The 19,742-nt window shown below is 48.4% G+C and overlaps 11 protein-coding genes across 11 annotated transcripts; 8 read left to right on the forward strand and 3 right to left on the reverse strand.

Moving 5' to 3' along the window:
- Nucleotides 1-98: 98 nt before the first annotated feature.
- On the forward strand, nucleotides 99-1,568 carry AKAW2_60975S (CFEM domain-containing protein; the record flags this gene model as incomplete). Its single annotated transcript, XM_041693160.1, has 3 exons — nucleotides 99-221; nucleotides 274-415; nucleotides 472-1,568. 3 exons carry the CDS (start codon nucleotides 99-101, stop codon nucleotides 1,566-1,568), a joined length of 1,362 nt encoding a protein of 453 aa, XP_041546473.1.
- A 114-nt stretch (nucleotides 1,569-1,682) lies between these two features.
- AKAW2_60976A (uncharacterized protein) lies at nucleotides 1,683-2,348 on the reverse strand (the record flags this gene model as incomplete). Its single annotated transcript, XM_041693161.1, has 4 exons — nucleotides 1,683-1,885; nucleotides 1,939-1,963; nucleotides 2,028-2,117; nucleotides 2,280-2,348. 4 exons carry the CDS (start codon nucleotides 2,346-2,348, stop codon nucleotides 1,683-1,685), a joined length of 387 nt encoding a protein of 128 aa, XP_041546474.1.
- Nucleotides 2,349-3,497: 1,149 nt separating this feature from the next.
- AKAW2_60977S (uncharacterized protein) lies at nucleotides 3,498-4,088 on the forward strand (the record flags this gene model as incomplete). The annotated part of the gene is made up of 4 exons (XM_041693162.1): nucleotides 3,498-3,557; nucleotides 3,615-3,662; nucleotides 3,720-3,745; nucleotides 3,800-4,088. The coding sequence occupies 4 exons, from the start codon at nucleotides 3,498-3,500 to the stop codon at nucleotides 4,086-4,088; spliced, it is 423 nt and encodes a 140-aa protein (XP_041546475.1).
- Nucleotides 4,089-4,629: 541 nt separating this feature from the next.
- On the forward strand, nucleotides 4,630-5,023 carry AKAW2_60978S (uncharacterized protein; the record flags this gene model as incomplete). Its single annotated transcript, XM_041693163.1, has 2 exons — nucleotides 4,630-4,715; nucleotides 4,768-5,023. 2 exons carry the CDS (start codon nucleotides 4,630-4,632, stop codon nucleotides 5,021-5,023), a joined length of 342 nt encoding a protein of 113 aa, XP_041546476.1.
- A 2,209-nt stretch (nucleotides 5,024-7,232) lies between these two features.
- Nucleotides 7,233-8,200, forward strand: AKAW2_60979S (retropepsin-like aspartic protease; the record flags this gene model as incomplete). The annotated part of the gene is made up of 2 exons (XM_041693164.1): nucleotides 7,233-7,266; nucleotides 7,329-8,200. The coding sequence occupies 2 exons, from the start codon at nucleotides 7,233-7,235 to the stop codon at nucleotides 8,198-8,200; spliced, it is 906 nt and encodes a 301-aa protein (XP_041546477.1).
- Nucleotides 8,201-9,134: 934 nt separating this feature from the next.
- On the forward strand, nucleotides 9,135-9,792 carry AKAW2_60980S (uncharacterized protein; the record flags this gene model as incomplete). Its single annotated transcript, XM_041693165.1, has 3 exons — nucleotides 9,135-9,137; nucleotides 9,210-9,609; nucleotides 9,665-9,792. 3 exons carry the CDS (start codon nucleotides 9,135-9,137, stop codon nucleotides 9,790-9,792), a joined length of 531 nt encoding a protein of 176 aa, XP_041546478.1.
- A 966-nt stretch (nucleotides 9,793-10,758) lies between these two features.
- On the forward strand, nucleotides 10,759-11,484 carry AKAW2_60981S (retropepsin-like aspartic protease; the record flags this gene model as incomplete). The annotated part of the gene is made up of 1 exon (XM_041693166.1): nucleotides 10,759-11,484. One exon carries the CDS (start codon nucleotides 10,759-10,761, stop codon nucleotides 11,482-11,484), a length of 726 nt encoding a protein of 241 aa, XP_041546479.1.
- A 599-nt stretch (nucleotides 11,485-12,083) lies between these two features.
- On the forward strand, nucleotides 12,084-13,134 carry AKAW2_60982S (uncharacterized protein; the record flags this gene model as incomplete). Its single annotated transcript, XM_041693168.1, has 4 exons — nucleotides 12,084-12,390; nucleotides 12,451-12,707; nucleotides 12,780-13,021; nucleotides 13,083-13,134. 4 exons carry the CDS (start codon nucleotides 12,084-12,086, stop codon nucleotides 13,132-13,134), a joined length of 858 nt encoding a protein of 285 aa, XP_041546480.1.
- Nucleotides 13,135-13,884: 750 nt separating this feature from the next.
- On the reverse strand, nucleotides 13,885-16,212 carry AKAW2_60983A (uncharacterized protein; the record flags this gene model as incomplete). Its single annotated transcript, XM_041693169.1, has 7 exons — nucleotides 13,885-14,754; nucleotides 14,803-14,871; nucleotides 14,928-14,966; nucleotides 15,023-15,563; nucleotides 15,631-16,004; nucleotides 16,057-16,102; nucleotides 16,169-16,212. The coding sequence occupies 7 exons, from the start codon at nucleotides 16,210-16,212 to the stop codon at nucleotides 13,885-13,887; spliced, it is 1,983 nt and encodes a 660-aa protein (XP_041546481.1).
- A 366-nt stretch (nucleotides 16,213-16,578) lies between these two features.
- Nucleotides 16,579-18,300, forward strand: AKAW2_60984S (tetratricopeptide repeat protein; the record flags this gene model as incomplete). The annotated part of the gene is made up of 1 exon (XM_041693170.1): nucleotides 16,579-18,300. One exon carries the CDS (start codon nucleotides 16,579-16,581, stop codon nucleotides 18,298-18,300), a length of 1,722 nt encoding a protein of 573 aa, XP_041546482.1.
- Nucleotides 18,301-18,475: 175 nt separating this feature from the next.
- On the reverse strand, nucleotides 18,476-18,928 carry AKAW2_60985A (uncharacterized protein; the record flags this gene model as incomplete). The annotated part of the gene is made up of 1 exon (XM_041693171.1): nucleotides 18,476-18,928. One exon carries the CDS (start codon nucleotides 18,926-18,928, stop codon nucleotides 18,476-18,478), a length of 453 nt encoding a protein of 150 aa, XP_041546483.1.
- Between the last annotated feature and the right edge of the window lie 814 nt (nucleotides 18,929-19,742).

Genomic DNA, 19,742 nt, shown 5'->3' on the forward strand with positions numbered 1-19,742 from the left:
GTCCCCCGTGTTTCCCCAACTTCTTTCCGAAACCCGACGCCACAGGCTTCGTTTACCCACCGGTTACAGCATGCAGGGCACATCCTTAGCAAGCCACCATGAACCTGCAAGAAGCTATACGACAACTCTTCTCAGTCAAAAATCAATACTCACTCTCTGAAGATGCTACCTCTAGAAGCCACCTCGTCGCTCACAAGTTCCGCGAGATCCCCCGCTGCTCAGTAATGATCCCCGTCCGCAACCCCTACCTCCCACTAATTCTCATCATCCTAGTTAAACTGCCTTTATCCCCAGATTCTATCCACCTGCTCACATACCGACTACACATGCTTGTGCACCAACCTATCTATTATAGCAGCAACTACAGAATTCCAGTCATGTTTCCACCAATGTCCCATCAATCCCGACCAGCGACGTCAGTATACCCTCCCTGCCTCCCAACCAACCAACGTCCTAACCCACAGTAAACAGTAACACCAAACTCCCTCCTCTCCCTCTGCGACCTCTTTAACTTCCATCCAAACCTCCCAGAATACATGACCGCAAACGCTAACCTCGACCGCCGAGCCGAGTTTATCAACGATGCGCAAACCATCTACTCCATCGTGACAACAATCTACGCTTCCACACAATCAACATCGTCAACCGAGGCTTCATCACCAATAATCACCGAGGTTATTACCGTGACAGATAATTCCAGCACCGGAATAACAACACAAACAATTTTCAGTACCGAAACCGACTCCACGACATCAGATGACGACACCGCTACAACTACATCCGAACAGCCCAACGTCGTAACAGTTACAGAAACTCGCCTCGTCTCAACAATGCGCATGACATCTGTGGCGACTCAAACATCTTCATCCAATAGCAATAATGCGGAAGGTTTGTCTACAGGCGCTAAGGCCGGGATTGGGGTTGCGGTGCCCATCGGCGTTGCTATCATTGCGCTTCTAATATTTGCTTGGTTCCAGAAGCGCAGGAAGAGGAAACAACTGGCTGGTGATGTCAGTAACAGTGAGGAAAGCGGACAGGCCACAACGGTACAGCATGCGGAAGGGAAGGATCACAGTATGACTCAGAATATCACGACTGTACTCCCCGAGATCGACGGCGCACCGCTTAACGAATCTGATAGTCGGCCCGTACATAATTCGGCTGATCGGCCTGTATTCGAGCTAAGTACTGGCTCTGTTCGAAGGCCGAGGCGGGATGAGCCACAGGTTGAATCTGGAGCTGTCGGGGTAGATGGACTGAATGCTAAGCAAGGTTGTGTTGGTGGTGAAGTTGCATCGTCAGCCTCGGCTACGTTGGGTGAAGCGCCGGCTGAGCTATCTTCTGATGGCGTTCGAGATGGGGAGTCGACAGCATCAGTAGTAGCGTATGAGAGAATGAGTTCGTCAGAGTTACAGGAGGAATTGGCTAGAGTGGCGAGGAGTAGAGAGCGGTTACAATACTTACAGACTCTAGAGGAAAGAGAGGACATGATCCGGAGGGTGCTTGCAGGTCATGGGGAGGATAATGTGTCGAGGGCCGAGAGTCGGGGAGAGGGTGGTAGTGGGTGATTACTGATGTAATAATGAGCTTTCAATGTCTAACGATACTAAATGCGAGTAACATTCTTCCTTTTTCATTCTATTACTCTACCCCCATATATTATATATCATCTAACCTAAAATCTAATACTTCAACCAAGCCCTCACAACCGACCAAGCCTGCCACGCAGCCGCAGCCCCGACAGCCCATCCATTCTCATTGATACCATGCTTGAAATACCAGGCCGAGCTAGCCCACAGCGCCGCATTGAGAATGATAGCGATGGCCTTGTTAGTAGGTTCCTGGAGGGCTCGGGGGTTGCGGGCCCATTGGTAATGGAGGATGCCTATAAGGATTATTATTGAGTTCTTCCTGTGAACTTAGATAAAGAATACTTACCGGTCGTGAAGAGAAAGGCGCTTCCCTAGATGTATTGTTAGTTTATATGATTGTCTTGCTATATGCTATGGAGGTGCTGGATGAAGTACCTGGAACCAGCCGACGATGCCGAGAGCCCAGGGCTTGGTGCCGGCGATGGTGCGATAGGCTGGTTCGGCGGTCCATTGTGTGCCTCCGAGCTGGTCATTAATTATTAGTATATTACTAAATTGAAGTATGATGTGGGTAGAGAAGTGTCTGTCAATTGAAGTAGGAGGTTTGTAGACTCGTTATTGGAGCTCATGCAGATGTAGGGGTCGATGACGACATGGATAGCTTCCTAGGAGCTAGAGCTGACATACCGTATGTCCGACCGACAGAACAACGAATGAAAAGGCCGAGGCCTTAAGGGAGACAGATGACGACGCCATGTTGTTCCTGATAAGATAATAACTGATCGGGATCTAGTGCCAGGATCTAAAAAATCTAAGGAAATAAGTGCAATAAAAGAAGAAGGAAAAGAAGATTCGAAGGTTCGAAACCTGGTGCGGAGGTGATGGCATGATTACAAATACTACGAGCAGAATTTCCCCGAGTGACGAGACTCAAAAGTCGCCGAACCCGAGGCCCGGAGGATTGGAAGGATCTAAAGGATTAGTAGTACAACAAGGAGCTGGAGGACAATTGAACTCGTATTTTATGTAAGACGTACTCTTTTCTTTTTGAACGTGGACTCTATCTCTTCGCTTTCTTTTTCTGTGTCTAGTCTGTTTTCACGATTACATTCTCTCGAGAAAAAATGCATACCGCCTTCTGTATCAGGAAGTAAATGTACCGAGGCGATAAAGACCCTACAAATGGAGTTTTCATGTGGACTTTGTACGCAATCGTCCTCCGTAAGAGACCTGTAGGCTATTCCAAGTTTTCAGCACTGAGGATGCAAATACAAACCAAATCATCGTTTAGTAAATATTCGTAAAAGCTGATGGTTCTATTTGATTGTCATCTAAATATAGAAACGGCAACATGCATACGCGACGCGTTCGTTATTCCTGGCCCTGCATCCCTTTCGCATAAATGCCAGATTCTGAACACAACCCCAGTATATGCAAGGTTCAGTAGAACTTTGGCCAATCATACGGCATCATTCTTCATGAGCGTTACGCAGAAGGGTTCTATAAAAATTAGCGAATGAAAGTCAAACTCCAATCACTGTATAAAATGTGGTAAATCCCCTCTGTTGGTGGCGGCCACCGAGTGAGTGCGACTAAAGCTATAATGAAACGTGAAACTCGCCAGTACAGCAGCAACCCTCACTGCCTTCGCGGTATTGGGAAATGCTAGAATTTGTACGGAAACTGAAGTGGTCATCTTGTAAGGCTCTTTATTGATTGAGAACTGAAGATTTCTACTTTTCGTGCTGACGCTCTGAAGAGGTGCCGGTGTGACGGGCGTGACTGCTACAGTATGCTCGTGTTGCGGCTTTTGTAGGGCCATGCTGATAATTGCAGGGAACACTGCACAACAATGGTGTCGAAGATTTTATCGTACTAGAGTATCAGGACCGCATAGGTGGGCGGATGCACGAGGTTACCTTTGGCAAAGGGCAACAATATGTAGGGGAGGCTGGGGCTAACTGGGTGTGCTGCCATTCCCCGATCCCTTGTTGAAAGATGTAAAACTGACATGGGTACCAGGTACACGGAACTGGAGGACCCGAAGCACATGTGAATCCCATTATTTTGGTAGGATCCACGGGCACGCATTATTCTGGCAAAGAGGATGACTGACAGCCGAGACAGGCTCTCAAAGCCAGCCTCCGCACACTGTGAGTCCTTCGTAACCAATGGCGAATACTACATATCTGACTAACACACACCAGAACCAGTGACGTTGAGAATGCCACGGTATACCACCAGACGGGCGAAATACCACCCGAGCTCCTGGTCAACGCACTGGAAGCTGTCAGCGAAGCCGACTCCAAGGTCCTCGCCGACGCTGGAATCCGACTTCACCACCACCTCGAAGACCGCACATACCGTGCGGCCCTTCGGCGGCAGGGATGGAACCCGAAAGAGACAAATCAGTACGGCAACTGGCCGACTATCTGGCATTTGACTCGGTCACAGCAGCCAAGGCGGAAGAAACTTCCGAGATCTATACCGCAGTAACCACGAATGCGACGGCCAAGTTCTTCTCTCACCGAGAGGAGTTCAGCTTCGATCAACGTGGTTCGCCATCATCCTCAGGAATGTGGCAGATCCACTCTTCGAAGGACAGAATGCTTGGCGCCTTCGGAAAAAAACCATCGTTAATGAGATTGAGCACGACGATGACTCCGTGACAGATCATAGCACGGATCGGAAATGTGTGCGAGCCAAGTACGCTATTATAAAATTTTCTTTGGATGTGCTGCAACACCCTGAAGCTGTGAAATTTACACCCGAGCTACCGAGGTGGAAGATAAGATGCCATTGCGAGCTTCGAATGGTCACGTATACCAAAATATTCATGCAATTTCCGCTTTCCTTCCGGCCCAAGAACCAGTATCTGTACTACGCCGACCCGAAGACGAGAGGCTAATATCCGCTGTTTCAGCCATTGGATGTTCCCGGTGTGTTGGAGGGATCGAATATCCTTGTTGTTACTGTTGTAAACGATCAGGCGCATCGGATTGAGCGGCAAAGCGAGGACAAGACCCAAGCTGAGATTATGGAAGTGTTGCACATGATCTTTGGGGACGAGGCCGTTCCGGAACCGATAGACATTTACTATGCGAGGTGGACGCAGAAGCCTTGGTAGGACCTTTCCTTAGCTATTTGGCTGGAGTGTTTTATGCTAACTGTTCAGGTCGTACGGCTCGTACTCGAATTGGCCACCCGCAGTATCTGCCCAGACGCATCAGAATCTCCGAGCGAATGTTGGACGGGTTTTGTTTGCTGGAGAGGCTACAAGCCCAAACTTCTCGGGCTTTCTGCATGGTGCGTACTATGAAGGAAAGCGTGCGGCGAAGTCCATTACTTCGTGTCTCTACGGTCCGGGATGGAATGACTGTGATCCTGATAGAGGAAGGGATGGGGCTACTTTATTTCTTGAGTTCGCCTAACTATGGTTATTCCGTATAATCTCTATAGCAAAGGGGACAGATGGTGGGAGGATACTTTGCGGAATTGGTCGATGGATGCTTAGAGGTTTAGCTGGGCGTATGGCCGTTACATGGATTTAATCCCACCTATATTATCATTTTCAACATTGTGTTTCTGTACTCTATCTTCTTCTCAGTAGTACCGCAAGGATGTTGTTTTCATATAGTGTGACATTCATATCTATTTATTTGATCAGATTCATTGCTTCATCCTTTTTTTGTACGAGTTCCGGTGGGCGAAACTGTGTCTACAGAGGCAATACCACGCTCAGATAGATTTAATAATATGTCATTATCTTAGAAGAAATGGCCGTTGACTACCGAAAACGGTATTATGCGAACAGAGATATTTAAATCTACAGTCAAAGCCTTTATGCGTAAATCGTTGGCTATATAGTTTTATTTAATATCAATATTTTTTCTGGCATTGTCAAGCCCATGAGAACTGAAGTGCGGGGGCAACTGCATGCCACTCTCACCGCTTGTTTGAGCAATGCAAGAAATACCCCCATTTCCGAGGGGTAACAATCCATCCATCACAGCCTTGCGGGGCTGCGCAAAGTGGGGTTCAGGGATGCCGATTGCTACCCACCAAGTCGAGTTGGCAAAAGGAAGCCTCGATAAAATCTCTTAAGATTCAAAGAGGCAGTGAGCACATTGGGCATTTAATCGATATGATTGCCACCAGCAGAGTGAAGCTTTTGATCCAAATCGATAAAGGTGGGGTGGGGAAGTGGAGGCAGTGTGCTCGATCGCCTGCTCATTATTGGGTCTTTCCTACACAATACTGGGATGTCTATCCATTATGAATTTGTCTTCATGAATTAGTATGCCGTGAGTATATCTTGGTGATCCAGTCAACTTGGAGATTATTGGTGCGCTCGGGATATACTACTGTTGGCTGGATTGCCGCGTCTTGGGTAGGAACATGCTGTGAAGCAGAGTAGTCTGTGCGGGGGTATGCGTTTGCTATCACGAGAAATGCTGATGATTGGATTGACTGGCTTATTTCTAACTCAACGGGGCTGGTCGCTTTGTCAAGGCGCAAGAAATGCTAGACGCTTGAAGATGGTGAAGGCGGGACGACGGTTGAAGAGAGGGGTTGGAAAAAGCAAAGAGTGGCAAAAAAGAAATTGACAGATCCTATAGGCAGCAACATGTGCCATGCTGTCAGTCAAGCCCTGCTCTCTGGCCCTGCCCAGTCACAACGCGCCTAAAGAATGCCTTTAGAGAAGGAGAGCATGGGGTAACTCCCCTCAAAGCTCAGAGATCTTACTCCTCGCCCTGGGCTTTGACTAGTTCGCCTTTGACCGCAAAGCAGAGGACTTCGGTGATTAGATGCACTATCCTGGTCAGCTGCTAGACTATGGTTGGCTACTGGTCATCAGCAGCTGCACCGTCGGGTTTCTAACCAGGCAACATGACAGTGTGCCCCGCCCCGGCCTGAAGGCAAGAAATGAAAGTACAATGGATGAATCACCCCGAACAGCTGTCGTTTCCAACCTGTAACTGATACATCAAACGTGCCAGTCGGTTCTATTCGATGGTGCTTCAGTAATATGAGACGCAGCTAGCTTAGCTTCTTGCTCGATCAAACCAGGAAAAATTCCTGAATACAGACATATTACCACTAAGGCCAAGGGTCTATCAACCTAGCAATGCAGACAGAGGACGCTCTTCTATTCAAAGGGTAGCTGGGCTACTAATCCTACTACCACGTATGTCTTCTATGCCTTATGTCGCTGTAAATTGTGGCTTATCGATATCACTAGTACCCAATTGAATGAGAGGGTGGTGGTTCTGATTTCCGGGCTACTTCTGAAACAGTGTTGGGCAATGCAGGGTGGCTGAGGACAGGGCAGAGACAAGCGATAACGAGCTTTTGCCTTTGAAATATGCGGTCGCTCCAGTTACTTAGGCATCTATGCAACTCACATCTGATCACACCTGGCTTACTTACCGACTTCAAGACTCGAGGATTACGGCAATCCAGTCTACAGAAGAGCCATTGTCTACAGATAAAAGTCTGACGTCAAGTACCACTAGTCTCCCTAACTAGGCGCTACCACCTTCTCGTATCTATATACAATCCCCTCCTTTGCTTTACTATCCTTGTTCATCTTGTGATACAATCATCTACTCCCAACTGGGTATACAAGTTCGAGCATAAATGTTGAACGTATTGCCTCTTCACTCAAGCTATGGTATGACAGTCTATCTTGCCTAATACTTCTTCAAGCATATGCAATGTTACTGACTGCTGCAGACCTTGCAGATACATCGAGTCACATGACCGTTATGGGCCGTTCACTCTGCTTATCAACTGCCTTTCGCTTCGTCTTCAGCGTTCCAGAGCCGCTCGGGTTGTGGCGCTACCAGCACACCTCCCATCATTATACAACTCAGCCCAGTGTCATATCACCTCATACTTTCCACAAGCGCCCTTCTTCAGAGGAGTCATATAAATCACCATCTTCTTCTAGTTCAGGATCTTCAGGGATGCGTTTGGGAAATGCTAAAAGTGTGGACTGGCTAGCTGTTTATCGTCACGGGTTTTCCCAGGGAACTAGCCGCACTACGTCAACAGGCGACAGCACACATTGCACAAACTCACAGCCCATAGGATGTCGGTCAGACGCTTTCGCTGAAGGCTTCGGTGGTGGACGCAGCGTGAGCCTCTCCTCGACCATGAAGATATCCTTGAAGACTGGTCAGCCTGCGGAAATAGTCCGTGGGGATGCCGATAAAAGTGACAGATTCATACGCCTTGGCTTCCTAATGACCGAAGACCTACAGAAGAAGCCCGTTTTAATTGCAATGGATACTATGGCTGAAGTGAGTATAATGCGCAAGGGCATTTTCGACAAGTTAGGCCTGCCACTGCACCATTTCTCGATGGACATAGTTCCGTTGCAGACGAGATCTGCCGAAACACCAATCCGACCAATCGGCCTTGTCCGTCATGTTGACTGGCACTTTGCTCTTGCCCCTCGGACTTACACGACAGAATTTCTTGTTGTGGACACGGACCAGTATGATGTCCTCATTGGTGAACGGGAAATCAAGAGGTACCATCTTCTACATCTGGGTGCTGACATCCCCGATGTGGTCGTACGGCCTTTGGAAAAGCATGGTTAAGGGTTTGGGAACTTGTTTGTTTCTTACCTCGTTTTTAAAACCTTCAACACTCATTTGCATTCAGATGGTTTGGATATGTCGTGCTTTTTATATATTGGGAGGCTACGTGCGAAACAAGCCTGCTTTGAGGAGTTAACTATTGGCTTGTTTTAACGGGATGAGATACCAAGTCATGGGTTTCCTAGCGTCATCTGATATTAGCGATAGGCGTTTAATTCTTGAGGAAAATGCATATTTGGACTATCTTTCGTGCGTTGTAGGGGTTGTAAACCGTGGAATCTTCACCTCTTATAGACTTTAAAATAGTCTTTCGAATAATTTCATATACATTCAACAATAAACATAGAAGCCGTGGGAAAACATAGAGTTTTCTTGGAATCCTGGGATAGAATGTAGGATTATTCTATTTTTATTTATTTAGCTTATTTCATTTTAGTCTTTGACTATTCTGCCGGCAAGTATCATAGAAAACATTTTTGCCTGATGGCCGCTATTGCCTGCCGTACCATTCATGTTCGTTGTTCCTGCCGGGAGCCTGCATTAGAACCCAGCCACACCAACCCTTCTTCGAATGGTAATCGTGCCCAACCAGGCGTTGGAAAACCAAGACCCAATGTCATCACTTGTACCTGACTTGCTGGCAAGGCTTTATGTGCCATGAATGTGTTCCCACCCCATAGGGCCGTTCCTGTCAGAGGGCGTAACCAGTCCGATTAACTTTCTTCATTCGTGGTGCATTTTGACAGCACTGTAACGGTCTTTTAGGAATGCCAGAAAGGCAATGTTGCGGCTCTTACTGGTGACTTGATGATGCCGCGAAGATATGAAACCCATGTCCGCCTAGAAAATAGCCCGAAGCCAACCACACAAAACAAATCCACTTGCACAGCGCTGAGATAATATTGACATTGCAAGGAGATTCGTTTCGGGAAATATGGTATGTTTTATATTGCACTGTCCGCTCAAGGCTGAGTAAAGGAGAAATAATGATGGATACCTTCTATCTCAGGCACCGCCTTGCACTATGCAGATATTTTGCTCTGCGCCAGATGAGACTCAAATGGCGCTTCGAGCTGGGTTTACGGATGACCTTGGTATCAATATCCTCACGTTCCAAGGCCAGCACATTCCCGATTGGTTCCCCGTATTTCGAGGATCGCAGAGGGCTTTTCGACTTACAAACGGTGGAGTATTGTTAGTTCGTGATTACGTTCGTCTGCACTTCTGGCGTGATGGTGCCAGCCGCAGCGAGGAGGAAGAGTTTTACATCCCACTGAACGGGAACCCCAATATTCAAGATATCCCAAACACGCATGTGATATTGGGTCTGGATTGCTTCCTTAAGCTCGAGGATTTTACCGATAGTCACTCGTCTCTAGCCCCTATACAGCTAGGCCGGCAAACTAAGGGTACGTGCACCAAGGCTTTATTGGCTATCGTAATCAACGCTAACCCATTACCTAGAGCAAAAGGAAAATCAGCAAAGAGCCCTCAAAGCCAAGAGGGAACAAGCTCAGGAAAATGCGAATAAGAGATTTGAACTACAAAAGCAGCGCCGTCAGCAGCGTGCAGGCGCAACCGGTCGGACTTAGCCAGCTCATGAATCTATATTGATCTTTCTTCTAAAGATCGTTGTTCAGCTTTGTGCTACTTGTTCTTGAATGAATAATCACTTTCTTTTTGTTCGTGCATTCTAGAATGTTTTCGATAGCTTTATCAAGGTATTATGGTCACCCAGTCTATGCGACGGTGAGTAAACTAGCACACCGCTACCGAGATTTAGATGTAGTAAACTGCATAATAAATTCATACCTTTGACTGCTATGCATTGCTAAACATTGTTACAATAGGCGGATAACCCTCATCGGCTAGTCTTATTTCATTGTTCGGTATGTCGGGCACCAACCGGAGCATTAACATGAAACATATGAGCCAACCAGGACTGAACGCGTTGAATAGACGCCTAAAACATATCGAATACCCATTTGTAGCGAGCTTTGAGAAAGAACTGGATGCGATAGACATAGTATCGGCGACGCATTAACCGGAAATGTAAGGAAAATGGTCTCTACCTGCATAGCGTCGGGTATCAGTTTTATTAGCAATGACCAATCAAATGCCGAAGCTGCCCCGACAGCGTCAATTTCTCGCTTGATGCAGCCTCACTTCTACGCCCTCATAAGGCTGGCCTCACTCCTTCCCACAGCTCGATTTTGTTTGCTTTCCGCTGGTACATCGTTATTCTCAGGACTTTCAAAATGCCATTCTACTTTTCCCTGCCTCAGGCCATCTCCCGTCAGTGATGCAAAGCAAGCCCTATCTTTGTCTATACTACAATTGATACTGATGATCGTGTCCTAGGTTTCTGGGGAAAGGAAAGTCAAACCACTAATAAAGGGCAGCCAATAACTCTAACTACGCCAAAGCCTCATCATGATTTCGTAACTAGCCCCGGTTATCGTTCTAGTGGAACAAAGTATATAATAATAACTGACTCATGACGGAAGACAGTTTCGTCAACCGAGTCCTCATGCTCCGTCGAAATCAATCAATTTAGTATGTTCTCTCTGAATGGTATGTGTCGCGCTGGACGAATTTTGCGAAATATATTCGTGAAGAAACATTCCACCGGTTTATCTGGATCCAAAACTACGCGAGATGAACCACTATTTCCCAACTGCTCCGGTGCCGGAACCGACCCACCATCGGGTTATCAGCAAGAGGAGCCACGACAATACTCCAGGATCGACGAGAATTCAGCAACTGGCTCGTACTCGGACCTTCAGGCTCTTCAGGGATCGGAATGTCCAGAGGAGCGTGGCGAGCCCATCAATGTGTTTCCCTCCCTCCCTTTCGAGAACGATGGACCGAGAACCCCAGGGGTGTGCCAAAATCTGGATCAATTCGATTTTGTATACGACATAATCGTACAGTCTCCCATGGGATCCAAACTCCGGCGACGTCTTACCCTCAAATTTGATGCGGATGTCAATATCATGTCGGACGATATGCAACATAGACTGGGTACTGAGCTAAGACCCTATCACGGAGGCCCCATTTCAATAACGGGACAGTCGCACATGATCCCTCTCGGAACTGTTGGTGTTTCATGGACATTTTGTGGACAGACCAGGATTTACAAAACCGATTTCTATGTTGTTCCGGATATGACCTATGATTTTCTCATTGGCAGGCCATCAATACGCAGTCACGAGCTGTATCGAGTGGACCCAGAAATCACCAGACGGTTGAACACATCTTACCAGGGGCAAAATGATACCTAGAAATAAGAATCTGGACAGAAAAATGGAGAAACATGTACATAATTCCGCTTTGAGGTTTGTCTTCGAGTGATGTAAGTTGACAACTTGGACTATTTAGTGGAATATGTGACACAACTCAATGAAGTTGTTATGCGATAATGCCCAATCTAACCACCTGCATTTGATGAGATGACGAGGAAGACCACGACAGTAGTTCATGCTGCTTTTTAGGCTGTTGGGTACCTGCACCATACTAGCCTTGTTGGTTCCAGATTTGGTCCGTACTTCCCTCCCCTTTTGGTAGCTACTCATAAGTCTCTAGACTATATACAAACGCATGGCTCCGACATCATTATCCACTAATCCCTCACTGAGAGTCTGTTGACAACCAAATAGCCCTTTACTGTTTAATATTGCGAAGTCGAACATTTGCCTACCGAGTATAAAGCAACATCGATCTCCAGTCAACACGTGAAACCAGGTTCGGCGAAGCTGTCTAATTTCGTTGCAGTCTATGATATACGACTAAAATTACCCCCTGCTGATACCAAGGTGAAAAACGCCATCTCCATACACAAGAACTTACTAACATACAGACAGACAAGAAAATTCTACCCAGTATGACGCGCGCTCAGCCAGAAGGATATGATAAACTAGCAGCCGTAATGGCTCTAGACCCCGGATCCTGCATCTTCCGCCGATTCGCCAAGCTCAACGCCAAAAACCTCCTCTACCTCCAAGCAGAAGTAGCCTACATCGAAGAAGATCTTCAGCATATTATAACTGAAGACAAAAATTCCGCATCACCCGAGAAGGCAAACTATCCCTATTCAGTATGGGAGTTGAAGGAATCTCTCCACCAGAAGGATGAGTATCCCGAGCAGTGGATGAAAGTTCTCGAAGCGCGGAAATTGTTGAATGAGTATAGTATGTTCATCCTCCAATTTCAACCTCATGCTGTTTACCTTCGGTCTTACCCATTTACAGACGCAGCACTTCTCCAACAAGCCCAGCTCCTACAGTTTAGCAAGCCGGAGACGGCCGATCTAGAAGTTCTCCAGGAGTGGCTAAACCGGGAACACAGCGAGAAAAGATACTTTTCCCCGGAGGATCAGTGGAGCGGAGAGAACGCTGAAGATCTGATTGCGTTACATAGCCGACACGATAACACGGACAAGTTCACCCGTCTTGTGTTTACGCGTGTCATCCCGTTTTTCCATAGATGGCTAGGATATCGGGATACTGTATGTTCCATTTCATATACCCCCTGCACTCGAGTAACTTGAGACTGAGTTAACAATCATCTCCGATCGCAGTCCCGAAAAGATATCGAAGCCGGTGTTTGGTACTACAATAACCGGAGAATCAGATCCTGGACATATATAGTAAGCTTGCTAATCTCGGCCCTCCTACCTACTACTTCTGTAGTCGCGCTGTACTTCATCCAACAGACAGCGGCCAAATTGATTATTATTTTCTTGTACAATTTCATATTCGTGCTCGTTATGGGCCTCATGGTCAAGGCTAGACGGGTGGAGATTTTTGCAACGGCGGCAGCGTACGTCATATCCTTTTTGCTCTTCATTTTGTACACAGATACCAGCTAACACTATGATTAGGTTTGCTGCAATTCAGGTGACCATCCTTACGAGTGGGAATGGAAGCTCTTGATATCTGATGGTTGCGAAGTATTATTGCGCGGGGTTCAAGGGTTCAAGGCAAGAAGTCGTCAAAGATGACTGTTATTATGCTTCCCAATCCTCAAAAAACGACCATGCTAGTCCGCACCCGCGTCCAGTCTTTCAATTGCCGATTGAACTCCCTCAAATCTAGTACTTCTTCCGTAGTTAACACAATAATTCTGTTTGTTGCAATCCAGGTAAAAGATTTCACTAGTAGGAATACCGGCTCTAAATTCAGTGTCGAGGTATTACCATCAACATCCCAGGTTCGAACTTGCCATAGATGTCTGTCATAATTCTATCCAAAAAGTCTATGTCTCCTGTGTAGATTTTCTTCACAGTTATCAAGGCATGAGATACATTGGATCGCCATGCTATTCAGTTCTCCGATCGGTCTTCAATCACCGAACTCGCACGTCCTCCTACAACACCGCCTAATACTCGCTAGCAAATGCACTAATCAAAATCAATAGCTGGTCAACAAGCGTCGACATCAACTGCGTTAGCATAGAATAGCGCCCAACTAGACTTTTATCCGAATGGTTGAGTTCAGACGCCGAGGTGGGGATACCGTTTTCGCCGAGATACGAAAGCTCACTCCGTCAAACGCCGATTGGTTACGCATTGTTGTACCCCGCACAGATATGTCCTGGTTCAACCAAAAGGTCAACCGTTCCAGGTCTAGTCTGATTTATTCTATACCTGGTCTGGAAATCAAGTTCGCTCTCCGATACCATGATCACCCCATCATAGTAGCATCAAACACGCTTTCCAACTCCCTAACCATCCTCCCGACACCCTCGTACACCCCATCCGCTTTCATTGACACTCTCAGTGACTCGATCCCCATGTGTAACTCCTCCTCTAGCCTTTCCGCATCCTGTATCGCCGTCCGCTCAGTCGGTTGGTCTAGGAATTCATAAACACTGCTCAGATTTCCGGCAGACAACGCCGCCCGCACACGCCACAGCACCATGGCAAGTACATAGAAGCTCTGCATCCCACACCAGGCCATGTATGGTAGAGAGCGTGGTGAGATCAGCGATCGCCTCGAGTCTCCACCAATCTGTCCGAGTCCAAGTCCAAATCCAAAGGTCTCTCCATCCGCAGGGATATCGGAGTACATCGGATTCGGTGTAGGCAGGTGACGGAAGACGCGAGAGATCAACAGCGCAGAGCGAATGCAGATACGCATGGATTCTTGCTCATCAAACGGAAATAGAACATCAATTTCAGCTCTTCGGGACGGAGAGAGGGGGGTGCTAGTTCCGCTAGTACTGCTGTTGGAAGTAGTCGTGAAGCTATCGGCAGGACGGTCAGGGAAAGCGCGAACTCTATGGATGAGCAATCTAGCTGTGTGAATTAGGACGCGCGATATTGCCCAGAGCACGCGCTCCGCGTCGGCTTCCGTGCCTTGGCAGTTGGCTATGCAGCGGTAGCGGTCTGTTTCAGTGGCTATATCGAGGAGAGAAGAGTCGAGGAGATTTACTTCGTTGTGGAAAGAACGGGGAAGACATCTTTGATCGTGGGTGGTTTCGTTGAAGAGCTGGCGGGTGATGGTGCAGCTACGGTGAAGTAGGGATTGTGCTTGTACGACGTAGGGCCATGGCTGATGCTTGTTAGAAGACATGGACGTCAGGAAGAAAGAGTTGCGCACCTCTCGACAGCCACGAATTACTACATAAGGCGTGGTAATGCGGAAGTCATCGCTTGTAATTAGGGGTGCCTATATTGCGGAGTTAGCGAAGCCATGCATACGCGATTTAGAAGCTGCGAACAGACCGAAGCTGTCAATATAGAAGACTGATAAATGAGGAACATCTGCGACAGTTAACATAAACTTATGGGTTATGGATGAGAGAACACATGTGACATACCGTCGACCACCAACAGCGACGGATCGCGTCGGAACAGTTATTCGCAGACTTCTGCGTATGTAACGATAGGTCCATAGCCATGGTTAATGCCTGATTGGCTCGGATGCGCATCTTGGGGACATTTCCTCGCTGGCAGCACTCGTATAGGCTGAGAAGTGCTAATGCCAGGATCGGCTCCAATTGCCTGGGAATTTCCGGATGCAAGGGGCTGCATGGGCCCTGAGTGAGTTCGGAATTGGAAGACGGCACGAGAGATTCTTCCGATACATCTAGCGCTGAGCGTGCAAAATAATCGGCATGAGAGCGTCGCAAGGTGACAGCCTCATTCTCCATCGCGTGCGCATCTCCCGGTAGGGGTATCAGTGTCAGTATTGCTGCCATAGCCAAGCCAAGTGAGGTAGTCGGCCAGTAAGGCAGATGAGATGCATCTACATGGGCCGACCGCATGCTCAGAGCCACAGGCTTGTCCACATACTGGGACACAGCTGGTGGGGGTAGTAGAGGGAGGTATGGATGTATGAAGATGTAGTAAGCGTTGATCCTAGGGTACGATCGGAGAAGGATCTGTCAGTTAAGGTCCGGTGGGATATTGCATGGGCACGACATACAGATCCTGATCACACCGATAAGCACGGAGGCTTCGTGTCGGATGGCCCACAGTTCCCCGAGACTCCTGACCGGTTCTACGGCCTCTAGGCGATAACGGGAATTCCGGGCTGTCTTTACTCTGCAGCGTATCGGATGGTCGGGATCCGGTTTCAATCGGAGACGGAGATGGAAGAGAAACCGGGGTAGCTGCATTGATCTGCAATATCTGGGCCGGAGTAAACTCATCATTTGTCATGGCATGATTATTGACCCTGGCTGCAGTTTGCAGTCGTTGGGCCTTTTTCATGGCCCTCTCCTCGGCGGCAACAGGGCCCCGTCGAGCACCCCCTCGCCGACTGGGTTGATACCGGCATTCTTGTCGATGGATAGTGCACTACACAGGGTACTAGAGATCGATTATTGATTTGGAAATTCAGTTGACTTACATTAGTGCATGGATTTTGCCCGTCACATCGAATTTTGGAGGCTCGACTGTTCATGTTAGATTTTGGTCCCTTGCATCAAACCTCGTGGATCCATCACTCGGCGTCAACTTACCAGGCCAGGCACGCCACCTTCACCGGTCGAGAATTGGAAGGCATATATATTTGATCTCCTATCTTCTTCTATCTCTGTAATTAAACGCTGTTTTTCTTGAATCCGGCTATCACTTCAGGTCAGTATATCAATGAAGTATGCAGATATCACTCGGTTTGGGGGAGAAAGGAAAGTTGGATGTTTCGGCGTCTGAAGTTCGGCGAATGAAACGGGTATTAGTCAAGCATCGTTTTGATTGCGCCACTCTCGGCCTTTCCGGGGACCCACTTGCCCCCTCCTTTGACAAACGCTGTACTCTTCGTATTTAGATCTAAAATGACCGATTCAGCCGCCCATCTATCCTGACGTCTTCTCTAGCAGACATTTCTTTGTTCAGTCCCCCTTTCAATGATCCTGGAAGGCATTGCAACATGACTACAGAAACAGTCCAAGCCATCCCAGCAAGCGAGGAGTACTACGACCTTGGCTCATATGGGCACGTTATCAGCACCACCAGCGCCGACACCCAGACCTGGTTCAACCGGGGTCTAACATGGGTTTACGCCTTTAATCACGTAGAGGGGGCCTACTGCTTCGAACAGGCCATTGCAAATGATCCGACATGTGCAATGGCATACTGGGGGCTCGCCTATGCGGTAGGTCCAAACTACAACAAGCCCTGGGAGAGGTTCGATGAGAGAGACTTGCATGCCTGTGTAAAACGAGGATTTTATGCCGCACAAAAGGCCATGGAACATGCGGGGAACGCAACACCCCTCGAGAAGGCTCTCATCGATGCAATTCAAACTCGTTTCGTCGCCGACACTCCGCCTAACGATTACCCGACCATCAACAAGAGCTACGCCGCCGCCATGAAGCTAGTTTACGATGCTTTCGGGGATGATATCGACGTGGCCACGCTCTATGCGGATGCGTTGATGAACATGACTCCGTGGGCGTTATGGGATCTTTTCACTGGAAAGCCGAATGCTAACGCGCCCACGATGGAAGTCAAAGCCGTTCTGGACCGAGCGCTCACTTATGAGAAAGCCAATCTCCATCCCGGCCTGCTTCATCTCTACATCCATTATATCGAGATGTCACCTACCCCGGAACTGGGAATAAATGCAGCCGATAACCTTCGTGACCTTGTCCCGGATGCCGGTCATATCCACCACATGCCTACCCATCTGGACATCCTCATTGGAGACTGGAGGCGTTCCATTGCTTCTAACTATAACTCGACCCTTGCGGACGACAAGTATTTCCGCAAAGCAGGTGCTGCCAACTTCTACACCTTCTACCGTATGCACGACTACCATTCCTTAATCTATGCAGCCATGTTCGCCGGAAAATCGCAAATGGCTCTCGACGCAGTGACGCGCATGGAAGCCACCGTCCCCGAGGAAGTCCTCCGGATCCAGTCCCCGCCTATGGCTGACTGGCTCGAGCAATTCCTAACCAGCCGGCTGCATGTAATGGTGCGATTTGGCATGTGGGAGGAGCTGAAACAGAAAGAGCTGCCAACTGATCAGACTCTCTACTCCGGCACCACAGCCATGACGCACTACGCGCGAGGAGTCGCCTTCGCCGCTACCGGGGATGTCCCGACAGCTCGCAAGGAGCAGGAACGGTTCAATCAGGCATGGAAGCGTGTTCCAGAGACCCGCCTCGCTTATAACGGGAAGATTGTCGATGTGCTCCAGGTGGCTGCGGCCATGTTGGAAGGTGAGATCGAGTATCGGTGCGCGAACTACGATCAGGCCTTTGCCGCTCTGCGTCGTGCTATTGATATTGAGGATAAGTTGCCCTACAGTGAGCCGTGGTCGTGGATGCAACCTTCCCGCCACGCGTACGCGGCTCTTCTGATGGAACAGGGGCATCTGGAAGAAGCAGCGCAGGTGTATCGTGCCGATCTGGGACTGGACAACACACTTGTTCGGCAGTGCCGTCATCCTAACAACGTCTGGTCGCTGCAGGGGTATCATGAATGCTTGGTGAGACTGGGGAAGCTGGATGAGGCAGCAATGATTGAGCAATCGGTTAAATTGGCTCTTGCGGTGGCGGATGTCCCCATCAAGGCCTCGTGTTTCTGCAGGCTGGATACTTCGCAGGCGCCGCAGGTTCTCACAGGGTGTTGCTCTAAGGACTGATTCGGGTTTTATTTGCAATGTGAATGGTTCCATGGGATATGATGTATATGACTGCGCGGGAGTTGACATATCCAGACTGAGCGGTCTGATTCTGTAATTTACCATTTCGTCCTTCATATCACCTGCAAAATCAACCAGTACTCCAATCCCATCCATGATTTAGAACAACAATTCGCTAGAATCCAGGACAGTCAAACGCCACCCTATACCAAGTGCACAGAAAGTCATCGCCCTTCTCGCAGTCATCCCAAACACCTCCCGAGGGCATGCTATACCCATACAAGCCATCACTGTACGCAATCTCATATTTGAGGTAGCAAGATGGATAACCAAAAACGTTCTCAATGTCCAGAGTATACGGCAGCTGCGAAGTCATGGCGTCTCCCTGGGTGAAGTTCTCCACGTGGCCGATGATGTTGCATGCGTGATCGAAGAGGTAGGCGGAATTCATCGTTTGGTGGTAGCAATCGATACCAGGATATAATTGGTATACGCCGAATTGGCAGCTGCCTTTACCTTGGGGTTGGCAGAGTTTGGCGCCGGAGGGAATGTCGTCGCTATCGGATGCGTGGGTGAGCGTAGGGACGAGGGAGAGGAGGAGGGTTGGGATGAGCTGGAGTGGCTTCATATTGGCTGTGTCTGCCTATTGTGGGCGATTGTTTGAGTTGTTTGATAAGAAGATTCAATTGAGGTGGATTCTGGGGTATTTTGTTCAATTCATGTATAAAGTGTATATAGAGATCAAGACAGAGAGTGTGCCCCTGCCGCAACTTATAGACTTCTCTCCGTGCTTACGGGGCCAGCTGATCTCGAGTGCTACTGCAGGATCAGGCACCGCCCCGGGTTGTATGGAGATCGGCAGGCCTAGCCAGGAACTGGGGCCAAAGGGGCCAAGGAAGGGGGCCAAACCTGTGGAGGAAGAGGGTCAATCTAGTGCATGTTAGGGAAATGATATTGTGACGTGCTGAACATGATCATGTCTCCAGTGCATGGTGTCGTGAGTTTATCTTAGTCTGGGGTGATGTGTAGAATGGGGCTCTCCACAATGTATAACGAACAACTTCTGCGGTTGGGTCGAGATCGGTACCTTCGGTATGATGGTACTGGGGCCCAGGTCCGACATAATTTTTGGGAGGCCATATTTCATGAATTTCAGGATCATACATAAAATTCTAATGGTATTGAAGCAGTCAGGAAGAAGAACGGCCACGCCTCGAAACAACAATCATTCGGTCAGCAAGTCAATTCAGTTTAGAGGAATAGGCCCCACACGAGGCTGTACTCTGCCGGACTTGCCCGAGGGTCAGAGCGTAGAGATCTAAATAATTGAAAGCACGCTTGGTCTGTATCTCATTCTGTGTTTGGCTATGAAACTGGGGTCTCGCACTTCGTTTTAACTACATGGATGGTCGGCGCCATGCCTGAGAAGGGGGCGGCGGCGT

Source organism: Aspergillus luchuensis, chromosome 6 (genome assembly GCF_016861625.1).
Source record: "Aspergillus luchuensis IFO 4308 DNA, chromosome 6, nearly complete sequence".
Lineage (NCBI taxonomy): Eukaryota > Fungi > Ascomycota > Eurotiomycetes > Eurotiales > Aspergillaceae > Aspergillus > Aspergillus luchuensis.